Below are 20,216 nucleotides of genomic sequence, written 5' to 3'. Positions count from 1 at the left end.
GTTAATGATCTTGGAAATCGGGAACGGGCCAACGAACCTGGGAGCAAGTTTGCGGGATTCCGTCCGCAGCGGGAGATCTTTGGTGGAGAGCCACACTCGCTGTCCCACTCTGAGCTCTGGTGGGGCCCTTCTCTTTCGGTCCGCTGCGGACTTGTAGGCGCTGCTCATGCGCAGCAGTGTCCTCCGAGCTGCTTCCCAGGTCCGTTTGCAGCGTCGCACCACGGCCAGGGCCGACGGGACCGCGGAGTCTGTGGCCAGTGGAGGAAACAGGGACGGGGGATAGCCATGCCCGACATGGAGTGGAGCCATACCTGTTGAGGCGGACGTGCTCTGGTCCCTGGATGCTCAAATACCGGTCTCCAACTCCTGATTTATCCTCTCAGTCTGGCCATTAGACTCCGGGTGATGACCCGATGTCAGACTAGCTGAAGCGCCGATGAGGTTGCAGAACTCCTTCCAGAAGCGGGCGCTGAATTGCAGACCCCTGTTCGAAACGATGTCCTGGGGTAGCCCGTGGTAACGGACGACCTCGTCTAACACCAGCTCGGCTGTCTGCTTGGCCGACGGGATCTTCGGAAGCGGCACGAAGTGGACCATCTTGGAGAAACGGTCCACTACAGACAGCACCACTGTGTTCCCCTGGGAGGGCGGCAGGCCGGTGACGAAGTCCAGCGTGATGTGTGACCACGGACGAAAGGGGGTGGACAGGGGTCCCAACTCACCAACAGGCCGTAGGCGGGAAGTCTTATTGGCCGCACAAACCGGGCAGGCGTTGACGAACTCCCTTACGTCCTTGCTGAGGTTGGGCCACCAGAACCTTTGTTCGACCACTGAACACGTTTTTGCCATACCCGGGTGGCAGACCGTCTTGTTGGTATGGGCCCAGTTGACGACGTCTCCCCGCAGAGATGGAGTGACGAAAAGGCAGCCCGACGGACAATCTGCGGGCAGCGGTGTCTCTCCCAGGACCTCCTTCACCTGCGACTCGACCGCCCAGGTGAAGCCGGACATGAAGCACACCTCTGGCAGGATAGGAGCGGCCTCTGATTCCGTGCGCTCCCCCTCGTGGATCCGCGAGAGTGCATCCGGCTTGCCGTTCTTGGAGCCTGGGCGGAAGGACAGAGTAAAGTGGAAGCGGGTGAAGAACAGGGCCCACCTGGCCTGGCGGGCGTTCAGCCGCTTCGCGGTCTTCAGGTACTCTAGGTTCTTGTGGTCAGTGAAGACCACGAATGGAACTTGCGAGCCCTCTAGCCAGTGCCGCCACTCCTCCAACGCCGTCTTGACCGCCAGCAGTTCTCGATCTCCTACGTCATAGTTCCTCTGTGCCACGGTCAGCTTCCTAGAGAGGAACGCGCATGGGTGGATCCTTCCATCCTTGGGACTCCTCTGAGACAAGATGGCTCAGATTCCCGAATTAGATGCGTCAACCTCCAGCATAAACTGGCAATCTGGGTCCAGAACAATGAGGACGGGCGCGGCGGTGAAACTTGCCTTAAGCCTGTTAAAGGCCACCTGGCAGGTCCTGGACCACACGAAGACGTTGCGTGGTGAGGTGAGCGCGTGCAGAGGAGCGGCCATGGAGCTGAAGTTCCTTATGAACTTCCAGTAGAAATTTCCAAATCCTGAGAACCTCTGTACATCCTTCCTGCTGACGGGGGTAGGCCAACGCAGCACCGCGTCGACCTTCCCGGGGTCCATGCGTATCTCTCCCTCTGCCAGAACGAAGCCCAGGAAGGACACGGATGCTCGGTGGAACTCACACTTGTCCAGATTTACGAACAGCTGGTGCTGCAACAGACACCGGAGCACCTCCCTGACCTGTTGGATGTGAGAGTTCAGATCTGATGAAAAGATTAGAATATCGTCAAGATACACAAATACGTTCTTGTTCAGAAATTCCCTAAGAGTGTCATTAATGAAGTTTTGAAAGACGGCCGGGGCGTTTGTCAGTCCAAAAGGCATCATAAGATACTCATAGTGCCCTGTGAGGGTGTTGAACGCTGTCTTCCACTCATCTCCTTCCTGAATCCGCACCAGATGGTAAGCGCTGCGCAAGTCGAGCTTGGTGAAGATCCGGGGTCCCTGAAGGAGATTGAATGCTGTAGCGATCAGCGGCAAGGGGTACCGGTTCTTGACTGTGAAGTCGTTCAGTCCTCGGTAGTCGACGCAGGGTCGCAGCGTGGAGTCCTTCTTCTTGACAAAAAAAAACCCCTGCACCGGCTGGTGAGGATGAGGGGCGAATGAGTCCGGCTGCCAGCGAGTCCTCGATGTAGTCCCTCATGGCTTGATGCTCTGGTCCTGTTAACGAGAACAGTTTCCCTCTGGGAGGAGAGGTGCCTGGCAGGAGTTCAATCGCGCAGTCGTATGACCGATGTGGCAGCAGAGACTTTGCCTTAGATTCAGAGAAGACCTCCCGGAGGTCATGGTAGCAGGAGGGCACCGCGGTCAGCTCCGGGGCTGTATTAGGTTCTGTTAGCCGAACCGACTTGAATACCCTTGTTTTCCTGGACAGCGAAACAGCAACTGCGACAGTCCTCTCCCCAAGTCTTGATCTGACCCGTGGCCCAATCTATGCACGGGTTATGCTCTCTGAGCCACGGGCTGCCCAGGATGATGTCGCTACTACGTGCGTTGAAGACATGAAAGCTAATACGCTCCGAGTGAGCATCCGGAAAGCTCATACGTAGCGTCTGAGTGCGATGTGTAACCCAACAAAGGAGCTTGCCGTCGGCGGCATAGGCGTGATGGAGCCGTTGCGTGGGGAAAGTTGCTGCCCCCAGCTCCTCGACCACGCGGGGATTTATCAGGTTTGTGTCCGACCCGGAATCTATGAAAGCAGTCACAGTGCATGAACGGGAGTCCGTTCCCAAGGTGAGGTGAAGAAGGGACCTCCCTGACTCCGCCGCGGTATACCGCACGCTCACTGGAGTAGAGATCCTGATGTCGGAGTGCTTTGGTCGAATCGGGCAGCGGGCGATCAAGTGTCCCAAACGCCCACAGTAAAAACAGCGACCCTCCCGTCGCCGGCGCAGACGCTCCTCCGCTGGCCCGTCGAGACCCTCCACCTGAATGGGTTCAGCAGTAAACGACCGAGCGGCAGCCGGACTGGACCCCTCCCTCTATCCCTCAGTCATCACGGCTAGTTGATCCTCCATTACTAGTCGCTGGTCAACCTTGAGGGCCAACGCGATGAGTGCGTCCAACGAAGGAGGAAGATCTACAGCGATGAGGAGACCCCGGATTTGGGAGGAAAGCCCCTGAAAAAAGGCGTCGTGCAGGGCGTCCTCGTTCCATCGACTCTCTGCGGCGCAGATCCGGAACTCAATCACGTAGTCCGAGTCGCGACGACGACCCTGGCGAAGCGTCAAGAGGCAGGCCGCCACTTTACGCTCCGGCGCCGCATACTGGAACACCTGGGTGAGTGCGCAGATGAATGACGTCCAAGAACGACAAGTTACTGAGTTACGACTCCATTCAGCCGTAGCCCATGCCTCCGCCCTTCCCGTCATGTGGGAAATGACAAACGCGATCCTGGAGCGGTCTGTGGGAAAGGCGGACGCCTGCAGTTCAAAATGGAGATTGCACTGAGTGAGGAAAGGCTTGACGTTCCCAGAGTCGCCTGAGAATCATTCCGGTTGGGAGAGCGGGGTAACACTGCTACAGGGGAGCTCTGTGGTGAGTGGTGCGGGCGGAACCGGTGGTACTGGTGGAGTGGCCACCGTTGGCGTGGCAACCACGCTAGCCTGGGAGGCTAGCCACGGCTCCAGCCGGGTGCAGATCTCATGGAGCCTCTTGTTGGTTACCTGGAGAGCAGCCTCCTGCTCCACCAGGCGTCTGCCCTGGACTTGCAGTGAGCGACGGATAGCCTTTGAGTCGGCTGGGTCCATGTTATGGCTAGATCGTTCTGTCATGGACGGGGCACGAGGGCGGACCCAAATGCACGACTCCAGAGACACGCAGACGGTGCAGAGGAAACCTTTATTCAGTCCAAGGTCAGTGTTCAGGTAGGCAGTCCAAACCAGGCAGAAGTAATAGTACGGGAGGCTTACGAGGGCGGTCAGTGGACAGGTGTGGGTCGGTACACGGAGAGAAGAAGTCAGGCAAACAGGAGTGCGGGAACGAGGCATCAAGGACGACGATCTAGCGGAGGACAAGTCGTCCCCCAAGTCCTATATATACTGGGCGTCATCAGCTGTAACAAGGTGCAGGTGTGCTCTGACTAATTGGGCAGGAAGCCAGGAGCATGACACAAATAACCAAAATTTTGCCAGTGAGACTTGAGTTATGACTGGGTTATGACGATATTTTTCACAAAATATGACAGTGCTGAGACAATGGGGTATCAAGGTATTCCTCCCCATGTCCAACTGGACTTGAACAATTACTGCATTGTGGGCATTAGTGATGCGGATACAATTTGATTTATTATTTTACATAGATGCAGGCATATTATTCAGCAAGATAACATTTGTGTAATGGTTTCGGTATGACACACTCAAAAATGCTGTATTACTGTGTAATTTTAATTAGGGCTTCAATTTTTTCCCCTTGCTATTTCAATTATGTCCTTGGAATTTTTCTCAAAAGTGATGTCTCCGCCATCTGGGGAAAAGCCTAATTGCTGTGGGATCCCTCGGTTCAGTTGTGTGATTAACAAACGCTATGGTTGTCTCCAAACTGTTGCTGTTGAAGTAGATCAAGTGCAGCAGGAGTTAACACCTGTCAAATACACGCTTTAATTCCTCAGATCAGAGCTACAGTGAGAAAATGACAGTGACGTCAGAATTCAGAGCTCCAAGGCGGTTTATACTTATAAAATCTGACGTTAACCATGATCTTTTATGTAAAATCAACAAAAATTACTTGTTCTTTCTATTCTTATATGAGTTTTGATTTATGTGGGAAAGTCTCAAAGAACAAATTCACATCATGGAGGCAAGGGAGACAAATAAAAAAATATTTCCTGGAGGTGCCAGGAACCAAAATCCAGCACGAGCTGACATTACAGACTTGTAATTGCTATATTCAATTTCAAAATAATGCACATTATCTTCTCATTTACACCACCATAAGGAGTCTGTGACCAAGACATACAATTAAACAAGCAGGTTTGTCTGACTAATGAAGCAGACAGAGATTTTTCAGTATTTAAAAAACTTCTTCTGAATTAGGACGTTCAATCAAGCTTTAGCTAAAAAGGGACAATATCATACCAAAGGACTAATCGTTAGTAAATAATTTGGCAGGGTAGAGATATTTAATTAATCTTGTAATACATTTATCTTCAAAGGATTGGAAAAAATGTTCTGTTTTAGGGCTCCACGATATTGGAAAAAAAATTTTTTAATCCTGCAATATATCTATATCTATCCATCCATCCATACATCCATCAAGCCATCCATCTTCTGAGCCGCTTATCCCCACAAGAGTCGTGGTAGTGCTGGAGCCTATTTCAGCTATAGTCTGGGAGGAGCCAGGGCACGCCCTGAACTGGTTGGCAGCCAATTGCAACTGCAAAATATATCGCTAAATTAAAAAAAATACAGAATAAAATTTGTCACTCTCCCTCTTTAAACTATGCTTTGTATAGCACAAAAGTATCTGTCGCATTAGTGCAGAAAAATATGAAGTTAAGATCCTTTCTTTTCATGCTCAGTTATGGATAGTGGAGAGGCATTTGCACCTTCCTAACTATTCATTTGTTAATTGATTTGATGAAAACACACCTGAAGTTTGTCCATTTAATAATGCCATAAATCTACCCCTCCCCCCAAGTGTTATTTACTGCAACATGCATTCGTTTTTCACATTAGCGGGGGGGTCCATAAAAATGACCTTTGTTGCAGCATATGTTTCACATAAACCTGGATGTACCTTTCAGCGTTAATGCTGCCTTCACAGATATGTGAGTGATGGTCATGGCAATTCTTTGGAGTGTACTGAATAACTCAAATCAGCTCCTTAAAAAGATTTGTTTACTGAATAGTTCAGTTCTTTTTCATAAAATCATTTAAGTGCTTACTCATTTCGTGAATGAATCATCCCTGACGTTAACATTCACTCAACACGTTCACCAAAGCACTATATGTGTTGTTGTGTATTTTAAAGTAGGAAAGGCGGGGAAATTGAAAAAATAACAAACATATTTGCATGCAGCGATCTCAGCTCCTTTACTACCATTCTGCATCAGCTAACGGTCGAGCACAGCTCTTTCCATCGGGCATGACTTTTTTGCATTCTGGAGCACAGCATTGTTGAGAGCAGCATCTGTCACAGGGCTTCCTGCTTGCTCACCTTACTGTTTTTGTCTTCTGATTACTGGAAAGTGTTGAACTCCACAACATAAGTGTTTAAGGTGGTAGTAGTAGTTATACTACGACTAACATAATAATAATATCATTATTATGAAATAAAAAAGACTTTAATAATCCCATTAGAGACACAGAGGGAAAGATATGTAGATATGTCTACAGTGACGAAAATAAGTATTCCAACACCCTGCTATATTGCTATTTCTCCCTCTTGGAAATCATGAAGGGGTCTGAACTTTTCATTGTAGGTGCATGTCCACTGTGAAAGAGATAATGTAAAAAGAAAAAGAAAAAGAAAATCACAATTTCTGATTTTTTTTAACAATTTGTGTGATACAGCCGGAAAAAGTAACACCTGTCGATCAGCTCGAATTTTGACCCTTAAATATCTGTTAGTCCGCCTTTAAATCTTTAATCTTTTAATCTTTTTAATCTGAATCAAATGCATAAAGACACCTGTCCACCCCATACAATCAGTAAGATTCAGACTTGTAACATAGCTAAGACCAAAGAGCTGTCCAAAGACACCAGAGACAGAATTGTACAACTCCACATGGCTGGAAAGGGCGACTTAAAAATTGCCAAGCAGCTTGGTGAAAAAAGATCCACTGTTGGAGCAATCATTAGAAAATGGAAGAAGCTAAATATGACGGTCAATCTCAATCTGAGTGGATCCCCATGCACTGTATTAAGGAGAGGATGACCACATTCATGTATTGTGAGATTTTTTGGGAACAACCTCTTTCCCTCAGTCAGAGCATTGGAGATGGGTCGTGGTCACATGACAATGACCCGAAGCACACGGCCAGGAAAACCAAGGAGTGGCTCTGTAAGAAGCATATGAAGGTTCTGGCGTGACCTAGCCAGTCTCCAGACCCAATAGGAAATCTTTGGAGGGAGCCAAAACTGTTTCTCAGCGACAGCCCAAAAACCTGTCTGATCTGGAGAAGATCTATGCGGATGAATGGGCCAAAATCCCTCCTACAGTGTGTGCAAACCTGGTGAAAAACTACAGGAAACGTTTGACCTCTGGAATTGCAAACAAAGGCTACTGTACCAAATATTAACATTGGTTTTATCAGGTGTTCAAATATTTATTTGCTGCTCTATCACACAAATAAATCATTAAAAAATCATACATTGTGATTTACAGATTTTTCTTTTTAGATTATCTCTTTCACAGTGGACATGCACCTACGAAGAAAATTTCAGACCCCTGTATGATTTCTAAGTGGGAGAACTTGCAATATAGCAGGGTGTTCAAATACTCATTTTCTTCACTGTATGTACAATTACTCTTTCATATCCCTCCTGTTTATCACTGTTCAAATTCTCTCATCACTAGCAATATCTTCAATAAAGATTCTCGATTGCTATATACTTTTATGTTAATAGACCATTTTACACTTCAAGGAAAACAAGTTAAAAACTAATTTTTGTATGTTTCCCCCACCCCTTTATAACCTTGTGTAATAGGGACACTCACTAAAGTAATGAAAGTAGGGGAGGCGAGTACGGTGTTTTCAGAACTGCTCTGAGACTCACTGGTTACACACGTTCATTCTCCTCACGAGTAGAAAGATTACTGCTTAACTTCAAGTTAGACCTGTTCGACTTGACAACACTATTTAAAGATGAAGCCAGCACCTGTTGAACATGCGTTTCTCGTTGAAAGCCTGAGGAAAATGGGTCATTTAATACGTTGTTCAGAAGAACAGCATACTTCATTAAAAGTTTGATTGGTGAGGGGAAAACCTTACAAAGAGGTGCAAAAACATACTGAAATTCCAGCTAAAATTGTTTCTAATGCCTTAAAATGTGAGTCACTGATCGTATAGTGGTACACACGCCTGGCTTTGGCATGGGCAGCGTGGGATCGATTCCCGCTTAGTGATGGTGTTGATATCTGCCCTGCGACTGACTCACGAGCAGTTCAGGGTGTTGTCCGCCTTTCGCCCAAAGCTGGTTGGGTTAGGCTCCGGCTCTCCCTTGTAAGGATACGTGGCTTCAATAATGAATGGATAGATGGATGGATGCCTTAAAATGGAGAGTAAAACCAGAGACACATGGCAGAAAAGGGAAGACAACCATCAAAATGGATCACAGAATAACCAAAATGGCAAAGGGTCAACGAATGATCTTCTCCACGATGATCAAAGTCAGTCTGGAGTTACAGGATTTGTATTTACTGTGACAGTGAGAAGACCTCTGAATGAATGCAATGTATTTTGAAGAATCCCACGCAGTTAAGTTAAAAAAATGTGTAGAAGGCACTACAATTTCCCAAAGAACACATTAACTGTCCTTAAGAGAAATGGAGAAATATTTTGTGGACTGATGAGAGTAATTTTTTGGAGTGGGGGTCCGGGGTCCACAGACAGTTCAATTCAAGCCACAGCACACAGTGAAGACAGTGAAGCGTCGTGATGGGCATGTTTCTCCTACAATGGTGTTGGGCCGATTTATTGCATACATCATGGATCATAGATCAGTTTACATATGTGAAAATACTTGGAGAAGTCATGTTGCCTTATGCTGAAGTGGACATGTCTTTGAAATGGGTTTTTCAACAAGACAATAACCCCAAACACACGAGTAAACATGCAAAGTCATGGTTCCAAACCAGCAAAATTAATATCATTGAGTGGCCAGCCCAATCCCCTTGACATTAATCTGATCAAGAATTTGTGGCGTGACATCAAAAATGCTGTTTCTGAAGCAAAACCAAGAAATCTAGATTAATTGTGGAATGTCGTCAAGGAATCTTGGAGTGGAATAACAACTGAATGGTGCCACAAGTTACTTGACTCCATGCTATACAGACATGAAGCAGTTTAAAAAAGTGTGGTCATACCACAAAATATTAGTTTTGTGATTCAAAGGATTGACATATCCGAGAAACAATTCATGGATTAATCAGGTTAGTCACATTGGACCGCTATTATTTTGACCACTAGTGTTCATATACTGTAAAGCAGCTGGATCTTGTGAAATTCTCAGGCAATACCTGATTTTACAATTCCTCCATATGAAGGCTGATAAAGCAACTGATACATTTCCTTATGGCTGGTCTGGGGACATGTCTTTGTCATGTGATACTACGAATAGAACATATCAGTAAAGAAGATTATCTAATGCAAATATCCATCTTCCTTTCCTTTTTTACAGGCTTTCATACATTTGTAACAGCTGGGGAGCATCTGGAGCTGGCTGCCATCACCAAAGATCAGTCCGGATCATATGAGTGCATTGCTTCAAATGGCATATCGGCCCCTGATGTCAGGACTGTGCAGGTCACAGTCAACTGTAAGAATTTATCACTTTATGCAACAAAAAATAGGATGGTGGGTGCTAGTGATATATAAAAGGTGCCTGAATTCTGTGTGCCTGACAGATTTTCTCTTCCCATGTACAATTAGTACATGCTCTGAAATTTGTTGGGTCAGCTTCATTGATGCCCAGCAGGTGTGAAGACACTTTTTGGCCCAAGATCTACTTTTTTTTTGCAGCCAGTCTTTTGCAATCTACATACAGAGAGTGTGTGTGTGTGTGTGTGTGTGTGTGTGTGGGGGCATCAACAGGTCGATTGCGATCAATCGATACATTGGGCACCCCTGATATTATAGGGGTTTCGTAATCATGAGGAGCTCTTTGAGTCAGATTGGTGTGTATTCTTCTTCAGTGTCCACCACCACCAGACAAAAAAAGATCCTCATGCCAATTTTAAATTTACATATATTTTTTTTACATTTTGTTTTCATTTTTTAAAAAAAGGGTTTATCTATCCAGCGGTGATTGACACTGGAGAGGAACTTCCACTGAACCACTCATCCATATTAGTGCGTGGTTTAACATTGGGTTAGTATTGTCAGGGTGTTAGACCCCCTACCTTTTCTACACAGAAAAGCACAACTAGTATAGTTTAATGTTAACACACAATATGTCTAGAATATAATAAAGTCATTGTTAAACAATTTTAAGTTGTTTATATGATTCTGATATTTAAAATGTGGTGGCGGGACAAAAAAAGCAATTGTCTGTACGATACACCATACAGTATACAGTATCATCTAAAACCCGAGTTCTTTCAGCATACAGTGAAGAAAATGAGTATTTGAACACCCTGCTATATTGCAAGTTCTCCCACTGAGAAAAAATGGAGGGGTCTGAAATTTTTAGCATAGGCGCAGGTCCACTGTTGTTGTTTTCCTTTCAGCTTGTCCCTTTAAGGGTCACCACAGCGTATCATCTCAGATGAACGGATATATATGTTTGGCACAATTTTTACACCGGATGCCCTTCCTGACGGAACCCTTCTCAGGGAGTGGAGGCCCCAGTGGGATATGAACCCACAACCCCTGGTTTACCAAACCAGTGCTCTAACCACTGAGTCTGTGCATGACCACTGTGAGAGAGAAAAATCCAGAAATCACAATGCATGATTTTTTTTTTTCAAGATTTATTTGTGTGATACAGCTGGAAATACAAATTTGAACACCTGAGAAAACCAATGTTAATATTTGATACAGTAGGCTTTGTTTTCAATTACAGAGGTCAAATGTTTCCTGTAGTTGTTCACCAGGTTTGCACACACTGCAGGAAGGATTTTGGCCCACTCCTCCACACAGATCTTCTCTAGATCAGACAAGTTTCTGGGCTGTCGCTGAGAAAGACGTAGTTTCAGCTCCCTCCAAAGATTTTCTATTGGCTTTAGGTCTGGAGACTGGCTTGGCCACACCAGAACCTTGATATGCTTCTTACGGAGCCACTCATTGGTTTTCCTGGCTGTGTGCTTCGGGTCATTGTCATGTTGAAAGACCCAGCCCTGACCCATTTTCAATGCTCTGACTGAGGGAAAGAGGTTGTTCCCCAAAATGTCACAATACATGGCCGCGGTCATCCTCTTCTTAATACAGTGCAGTGTGGACGTGGACTTTTAAAGGCGGACAAACAGGTTTTTGAGGTTCAGAATTCTAGCTGATAGACAGGTGTTCAAATAACTATTTGCAGCCATGTCACACAAATTGTTAAAAAAAAAATCAAATATCTTGATTTCTGGATTTTTTTTAGATGATCTCTCTCACAGTAGACATGCACCTACGATGAAAATTTCAGATCCCTCCATCATTTCTAAGTGGGAGAACTTTCAATATAGCCGGGTGTTCAAATACTTATTTTCTTCACTGTAAATCTTATGTTTCAACATTTTATTCTTAACATTTTTTTCATTCCATTTTAGATCCTCCCTTAATTTCCAAGGTAAGGGGTACAGGTACTGCAGTTGGACATAAAGGAGTCCTTCAATGCGAAGCTTCTGCTGTCCCTCGAGCAAATTTTGAATGGTACAAAGAAGAAAGTAGGCAAGTTTCTTCTTAAAACTCTATAGAATACTGTACATACAGTACATGCTCAAGCACATGAATTCCATGTTAAGGGTTGTGACTCTACTTAAGATTACTTTGTATCCTGTTTAAGATTAGATTGTATTTTCCTCTTGGATTTAAAATTCACAACAGGTGCTAGATCTATTTGTAAATGTTGCCATTCACCTCATTTTTAAAGGAGCACTGAAGCATTAAACATCTGAACTTTCATTAGAACATTTTTATGAAGGTCAAATTAAGTTTAACCTGTGAAGATCATAGTTTTTTGTTTTTTTTTTCCTTGGGAACTTTCACCCAAAATCCCAATTTTCTCAAGTTTCTTGTTTAGTGTATTTAACAAGAATGGAGATGGGGCTAACACTGCCAATTTTTCACATTACTATCAAATAAGGAATGAATGTCATACAATTTTAACGAGAAACTGTTTGCTTGTGAGGCAGTTTCACCCAAGAATTTTTTTGTCATGTCCCTATTCTCATTTTATTTCAATGGGAATACCCGGTATATTTTTTCAATGAAAAATATAGACATACCATGAATTAAGTATGAAGAAGTATTTTACCGGCTTTGTTCAAAGTTCTAAAGTTAGTCACTTCGTGAAAACGCTTTTTGTTTCTCAACGAAAGACTTGGTTGACTTTGCAACCCCTGTCTGACTTTGGAACCCCTGTCTGTCTTCTAGGCTTTTCAATGGCATAAATGGGATAAAGATAGAGAATCAAGGCAAACAGTCACTGCTCATCTTCCTCAATGTTTCCGAGGAAGACTATGGGAACTACACGTGTGTTGCCATGAACCCCATGGGGATCACTAATGCCAGCATAATTCTTTATGGTGAGTTTAACTGGTTAATTTATACATTGCATAGATTATTTTAGTTGAAACCGTGAGTCCTGGAATGTGCATTTCATGAAAGCAATGAACCCCAAACCTCGGAAAAATGAGTCTCTTCATGTTATCATTACGGTATACAGATACAGTAATACTATGCTATATAACGGTTCAGGCTTTGCAGTCTTGCTATAGTGCAGATTTTTTATTACACGTGTTTTTATACTGTTGGTACAATACTTTTGTGTTATCCATTGTGCATGTTCTCTCTCAGCATATTATATATACCGTAATTCCCAGCCTTATAAGTCTCACCCAGTACATCTGTAAAGGAAATACTATTTGGTACATACACATGCCACAGCTGTGTAAAAGCCACAAGTGACCACATTGAAACCCACATTGAAACACGAGATATTTACAAAGAAAGACGGTACACAGAGAGTTTACGCTACCGCAGCCCCGCTAATGCTAACACTAGCACCATGCTAACAGGGCCGGTTAAAAAAATATATACCGGTGAAAATCACCGAGACATGGCAGTAACACGCTAGCACAGCGCGAACAGGACCGGACCGGTAAAAGTCAATTCCTCAGCACATATATTCCACCGGTCTCACACTTATTTTTTCTACTCGAGTGCCCCTTTCCAGCCATTAGAAAAAAATGCCCAAATTAGCCGCATCACCGCATAAACTGCAGGGTTGAAAGTGTGTGAAAAAAAATTGCAGTTTATAGGCCGGAAATTACGGTATTCAAAAGTTTTATGTGACTGTCATGGTAGAAAATTTTTAGGACAACAACAAACGATAATATCATTGATGAGTTGTATACCACTAATATCATAACTTTTGAGCATAATAATTTAAGTATATCCTTTTTAGATAGAATTAACTTTCGATTCAAATTCTAAGAATGATGGCGATTGACATTGTCACGAAGAACAATGAATAAAATATCTTAGATAAAAAAAAATATATAATTTAAGGCTCCCTGCTTTATTAATATACTGTATAAGTGCAGGGTATTTCTCTCTTCGCTATCTCTAATTGGTATTGAGACCATTCCTCAAATGACTGGGCACCTGTACCATCATGTAACACCATATGTGTTTTTGTTGTTGTCTTTTGCTGCCACATTCAGTAATTAGGGTGCATATGCAACCAACTCAGTTATACTCAAATCCTGTCTCAACCCCCAAATATGTGTATGCCGGATTTAAAATGTTAGGCCTTATGGCCCTTACAAAGATAACAACAGATGAATGCATTACTATCATGGCATTCCATTGCAAAAACAATGTTAAAAATAGTTCTTAAACGTGTATGGGGAAAAATCATTAAGAATTATAATGACTTCAATTTTTGTTCAGCTTTGTCGACTGACAGAGCAAATGTTGGTGGCCTCTTGCAATACAGGTATGCATGACACTGAAGACAAAACAAGAAAATGAAAGAAAAAACATAGCTTCGTACAAACACGAGTTGCACAAGTTATGTCCGTCCCTTCAAACTACAGATATCATGACATAAATGAATTACTCATTAAACACCTAATAGCATATACAATTCATACGTTGATTACTAACAAACAGCACAACATACAAAATCAATTCCAATGAATTTGGGACATTCTGTGAAACATGAAAAACAGAATACAATGATTTGCAAATCAAATTCAACATATATCTAATGGAATACATTACAAACACAAGATATTAAATGTTCAGACTGAATTAATAAATAAATGAATGAATGAATGCCATTTATTGTCATTATACGACTGTACAAAACAAAACTGGAGAGCCTCTCTTGAGTCAGTGCAGACATAAAATCAATATAAAAAGATGAATAAAAAAATTAATGCAAATAAATAAAAATACACATGTATAACATACACACGTATGTAAAACAGAGTGCAAAAAAAGCTTTGTTCAAATTATTAAAAATCAGTGTGCCTTTGCAAGAACAGCGCAGCGAGAGGAAAGATGAGAGTTCAGTGTAGTAATGGCTCTGGGGGGGTGTTCCTTTGTCTAGTGGTCTTGGTTTTTGCGCATCTGTACCGCCTTCCAGATGGCAGGAGCTCAAACAGTTGAAAACCAGGTTGTGTAGTGTCCTTAATAATGTTCTGCTGAGGCACTGAGAGGAAGAGCTGTCTGCCATAGACGGCAAAGTGCAGCCAATGATCTTGTGTGCTGCTTTGATTGTCCTATGAAACCTTGCTCTGTGTGCCTCAGTGATGCTCCCGTACCAAAAAGGAGAGACAGTTTGTCAGCAGGCTCTCAATAGATGAGTGGTAGAAGGCCAGTTGCAACCTTGTGTCCGGGTTATTCTTCCTGAGGACTCTCAGGAAGTGGAGACGCTGTTGCACCTTTTTAATGGCCGCTGTGATGTTGTCTGTCCAGGAGAGATCCTCAGAAATCCTGACTCCCAGGAATCTGAATGTGTGGACTCTCTCCATGAAGAGCGGAGCTGGTTCACTTCTGTTCCTCCTGAAGTCCACAATGATCTCTTTTGTTTTTATCTTCAGTGCCATATTGTTGTCTGTGCACCAGGTTGTAAGATTCTGGAACTCCTCTCTGTAGGATGCTTCGCACCACTGTTGTATCGTCAGCAAATTTCACGATGTTATTTTTGTCGACTGTGTTGCACTCGAAGGTGTAGAGACAGTACAGAAGTCGACTGAGTACACAGCCCTATGGTGAACTGGCGCTTAGTGTACAGGTGAAGGAAAGGTTGGAGCCGGTTCTCACACTCTGGGGTCTGTTGTTCAAGAAGTCCTTCATCCAGGTGGATGTGAGAGGAGGGAGGCCTAAGATGTCCAATTTAGTCATCAGAATGTCTGAAATAATTATCTTAAAGGCTGAGCTGTAATCCACAAAGAGCATCCTAGCGTAGCTCTGCCGTTGTTCCAGGTGACTCAACACAGTGTGCAGAGCTGTGCCGATGGCATCCTCTATTGATCTATTCACCTGTTATGTGAAGTGGTGGGAGTCGAAGTTGGTGCAGGCAGTCTTTGATGAATTTGAGAATCTCAAAGCACTTCATAATAACCGGTGTGAGGGCAACAGGGCGATAGTCATTGAGGCTAGTTAAGGATTTCTTTTGGGGAATGAAAATTATTGCCGAAGCTCATCCATGCTTTTATCTCAAGTAGGCTTGACCATTGTAATGGTCTTCTGACTGAGCTTCCCAAAAAAGAGCATTAAACAGCTACAGCTCTCTGAGAATGCTGCAGCTCGGGTTGTGATCAGAACATAATCGATCAGAGGATTTACAGTGAAGAAAATAAGTATTTGAACACCGTGCCATATTGCAAGTTCTCCCAGTTAGAAATCATGGAGGGGTATGAAATTTTCAGTCAAAAGTTCCGTTTTGGTCTCATCTGACCACAAAACGTACTCCCATGACTCCTCTGCATCATCCAAATGCTCATTGGCAAATTAGACTGGCCTTGACATGTGCTGGTTTAAGCAGGGGAACCTTCCGTGCCATGCATGATTTCAAACCATGACGTCTTAGTGTATTACCAACAGTCACCTTGGAAACGGTGGCCCCAGCTCTTTTCAGGTCATTGACTAAGTCCTGTCGTGTAGTCCTGCGCTGATTCCCCACCTTTCTAAGGATCATTGAGACCCCACGAGGTGAAATCTTGCATGGGGCTCCACTCTGATTGAGATTGACCGTCATGTTTAGCTTCTTCTATTTTCTCATGATTGCTCGAACATTGGACCTTATTTCACCAAGCTGCTTGCCAATTTCTCCGTAGCCCTTTCCAGCCATGTGGAGTTGTACAATTTTGTCTCTGCTGTCTTTGGACAGGTCTCTGGTCTTGGCCATGTTACAAGTTTGAGTCTTACTGATTGTATGGGGTGGACAGGTGTCTTTCTGCAGCTAAAGACCTCACACAGGTGCATCTGATTCAGGATAATACATGGAGTGGAGTTGGACTTTTAAAGGCGGGCTAACAGGTCTTTAAGGGTCAGAATTCTAGCTGATACACAGGTGAAGGTGAAGTAGGAAACAGAGTGTGTGCCAGTGCAGCAGTTGTTGTTTGAGAAAGTTCTGTGAGCTACCTAAAGAAACCAGTGGCTTCTTCTTTTCATTTTTTACAGTGCGTATGTGAAATGTGCAACTGGATGTAACAACCAGTCATCCCTTACTCATTGAATCACATTGCAAAATGCCACAAACTAAATAGCTATATGTTATACTTTCAGTGTGCATTGGATTTTTTTTTTTTTTTTTTTTGTGCGCAACGCAGAATATCTGTGAAGAGATTGCATCAGTGGTGCGATGTTTAGTTTTTTTTTGTTTTTTTTTTTTTTTTGGCACGCTGTCCCACGATCGACCAAGACCTCCTAGCGATCAACGCATTGAGCACCCCTGATCTAAAGTTTTTTGACTCCTTGTTGGACTGTTAAGATGGTGGTGGAACTTTGGGAGTACAGTCCTCAGATTGGCCTTGTTAAAGTCCCTGGCTATAATGTGAGCACTTTCGGGGTGGGCCCTCTGCTCTTCATTAATAACGTTCAGCATTAGAGAGCGTGCAGCTTTTAAGTTAGCATCGGGTGGGATTTAAACAGCTGAGATTATGTCTATAGTTAGCTTCCTGGGGATGTATAAGGGCTGGCATTTAACAGATGAGCCATTCACATCAATCTGGAGGAATTTTCTCCCTCTGTTCTTTGCAGAATAGTGATCTCATTTGATTGGTGCAACAGGCACCCTATGTGGAAGTCAAAGATAGAGCCTAAAATTAGAAGTTGATACGCAAGAATGAATAAATAAAAGTAGCAAATGACAAGTCGATCACTGTAATGGAGTGAAAGTAGTGATCCGTCTTCATATAAATAGTCAAGGAAAAGTGAAAAGTACAGTGCAGTTAAAGTATTTGACAAGTTGTTAATGGAAACTGTTACTTGAGTAAATGTACCCAGTTACATTGTATAGTTTGCATGTGTATTTGCTTCTATTTTGCTTCATTGTACTCTGTAGTCTTCAGTCAAGTCAGTGTTGGATAGACCTTTTATTAAGTAAATAAGGTTCAAATGAATAAATAAAAAAAAATGCTGGACTTCATGAATAGGACATAGTGAGTTTTGAAATACGGCAGTGTGAAGTATTTGGTATCCGTAAATCTGTTTGCATGAAAAAAAATAAAATAAAAACAGAATACATTACACGGATTACATTCTAGTTGTAATCATACATTGCAAGTGTTTATATGTGCTTGTAAAAATGGAAAATTTCCTTGTTTTGCACTCAAACTCAGGAGCTCCTGCCAAGGAAGGATTTGTATTTTTTTCCCACTGCAACCAATTGGATTGGACTATCAGCTATTCCCTACTGTCCCCTACAATTGGCTGGCAAGCAGTTCAGGGTGTACCCTGCCTCCTGCCCGTTGACAGCTGGTTTAGGCTCCAGCACGACCCTTGTGGTGATATGCAGCTAAGAAAATGGATGGAAGGGTATTCCCAACTGGTCAGCCTCATGCCGAGGAAAATAAACGCATCTGGTTGGGCAGGGTTCTCCGCTCCTCAGCAGAACTGAGCCGGCTCGTGTTGGACATTGATTCTGGAATGGCGGAACCTCTTGCTGCCTCCACGCTCAATAGTTGATTCAATGTTTTGCTTTGAAATGTACTTTAATCCTCTTATTCCAAGCCTTGTGTAATGCCAAATCAAGTAATGTCAGCTCTGTGAATGGCATAGTGCAGGGGTTACCAATGTGGTGCCCATGGGTGCATGGTTGCCCGCGAAGACCAATTAAAGCGCCCAAGAACCAAGTTCTAAAAATAGCCCAGGTCACAAATTCTCGTTATTGTTATTATTTGTGCTTGAAATTTTCAATCTGACTTGCTTACATTAATGACATTTTTAAAATAATGTCGTATAATATAAAGTATTCATATATTCATAAAGTATAAGGAGTTTTGTTATTTTGGAAGTGTGCTGCAAACAGAGCATGTAGCCCTTCATACAATCGGTGCTCACAAAGTAGCCCTTAGCCTAAAAAAGGTTGGTGACCCCTGGCTAGAGGCAACTCAAGCTTTCAGGAGCGCTAGAGAGGTTCATGCAAAGGGTCCTGTGGTGGGAAAGCCCCCTATTTTTTCTGTTTAGGTGTTGCATAGACAGTAGTTTAAACAGGGAGGCCCATACTTTCCTCTCCAGAGCCACTTAATTTAGCTCTTCTTTAGCGTGTCTTGGATCATTGCCTCCTCCCGGTGAGATCTGCCCACAACTCTTTATGAAGGAGGCATCCAGGGGGCATCCTACTAGCTGGCCGTGCCAAAGCATCCATCTACTCCCAATATGGAGGAGCAGCACATTTGGAATAAATTCAATTTATCCAGCTATGTTCATATTTTAAAAATGCAACACAGTGCTTGACAGAGATAAAGAGAGACCATTAAAAATAGCAGTAAATACACAAAACCCTACCCTTCACAACCATGGGTTGAATGACTTCAGATTTTATATATTCGACAAAAAGCTCATGATAATTGAGTCCATGTCTTATTTATTTTTCTCAACTCATGCAGCAATGTAAAAATAAAAAATAAATATTGCTGTGCACACACACACACACACACACACACACACACACACACACACTGTCTGCCTGCTTTGTTGAACAAACCCCCATCCTCCTACACTGACACGATCTAATTCAGATACAGTTCAGGTACCATCGGAATTTATATATCTCAAACAACAATTCATGTACTTGCTACAGTATACAAGAGCAGAATGAAGTTCTAAACAAAATAAAAGCAGACGCAACGGTTTTCACCAATGCATTTTAAGAAAACCTTTAGTGTGTTACTGGGAATGTTGTTGAGAGAGCTCTTAAAATCCATATGAAATACACTACATTCAAGAAAATAAATGATTGCTAAAGTACATGTACCTGTTCTGCTATCCACACTGCTCTTCTCACCAATAATGTTTCGATTGGGCTAGTTAAGTTGTGTTTTTGAGCAAATAACACAAGAAGAAATGGTAAATTTGACGAATCCACGTATCAGAATATCTGACCATACAAGCGATTGGTTGATACTTTACCTGAAACTTGTTAGCCAGTCATAGAAGATGTTTTCTGAGTAGCAGACAAAATAAGACAGTGAAGGAAATATCAAGAGAAATGTTTTTCCTGTTTTGTTTTAATTCAAAGGTGTTTTGTTGTCACGATTTTGTGTCGGTGGTAACACACAAAAAGGTGCCCCAAAAATATTTGTTATGACACAAAAAAAAAATAATTCTCCTCAATCTATCATCCGATTTTCAAAATTCTTGCTGCATTTTACTTAGGTTAACGTCATTCCAACCAGACTCAAATTTTTGACAGATTCTCTTTTTTGGGGGTTAGGGGGCGTTGCCAGTTAAAATAGAAGTGTATCAATTGCCCTGATGTCATCAGACACATACGGAATGTACAGCTGTTTATCATCTGAATAACTTTGGAAGCTGACGCCGTGACTCCTAATGATGTCCCCAAATGGTAGCGTGGATATAGATTGAAAAGAATTATACCTAAAATTGACCCACCCCATACTCAATTTTGTATCTGGACAAACGTATATCTAAATCTGCAGCAAAACATCTATTTGTGAAATAAAAGCTGAACCAATTATTAACGGTATGAGAGAGGCCCACATGGTTTTGGAGACTGTTAAATAAAATTTTGAGA

General features: G+C 43.1%; 1 protein-coding gene across 4 annotated transcripts in view; it reads left to right on the top strand.

The window, feature by feature from the left end:
* Nucleotides 1-20,216, top strand: part of opcml (opioid binding protein/cell adhesion molecule-like) — a 158,729-nt gene that overhangs the window by 128,822 nt on the left and 9,691 nt on the right. For all 4 annotated transcript variants that reach the window (XM_061804103.1, XM_061804104.1, XM_061804101.1 and 1 more), the window contains 3 exons: nt 9,480-9,617; nt 11,551-11,671; nt 12,377-12,528. In XM_061804103.1, coding sequence (XP_061660087.1) covers nt 9,480-9,617; nt 11,551-11,671; nt 12,377-12,528 — 411 coding nt within the window. The remainder of the gene's footprint in view (nt 1-9,479; nt 9,618-11,550; nt 11,672-12,376; nt 12,529-20,216) is intronic.

The sequence above is a fragment of the Syngnathoides biaculeatus genome, chromosome 18, assembly GCF_019802595.1.
Source record: "Syngnathoides biaculeatus isolate LvHL_M chromosome 18, ASM1980259v1, whole genome shotgun sequence".
In the NCBI taxonomy this organism is placed as follows: Eukaryota; Metazoa; Chordata; class Actinopteri; order Syngnathiformes; family Syngnathidae; genus Syngnathoides; species Syngnathoides biaculeatus.
The sequence above is the reverse complement of the archived record's forward strand: the minus strand, read 5'-3'. Positions and strand labels throughout refer to the sequence as shown.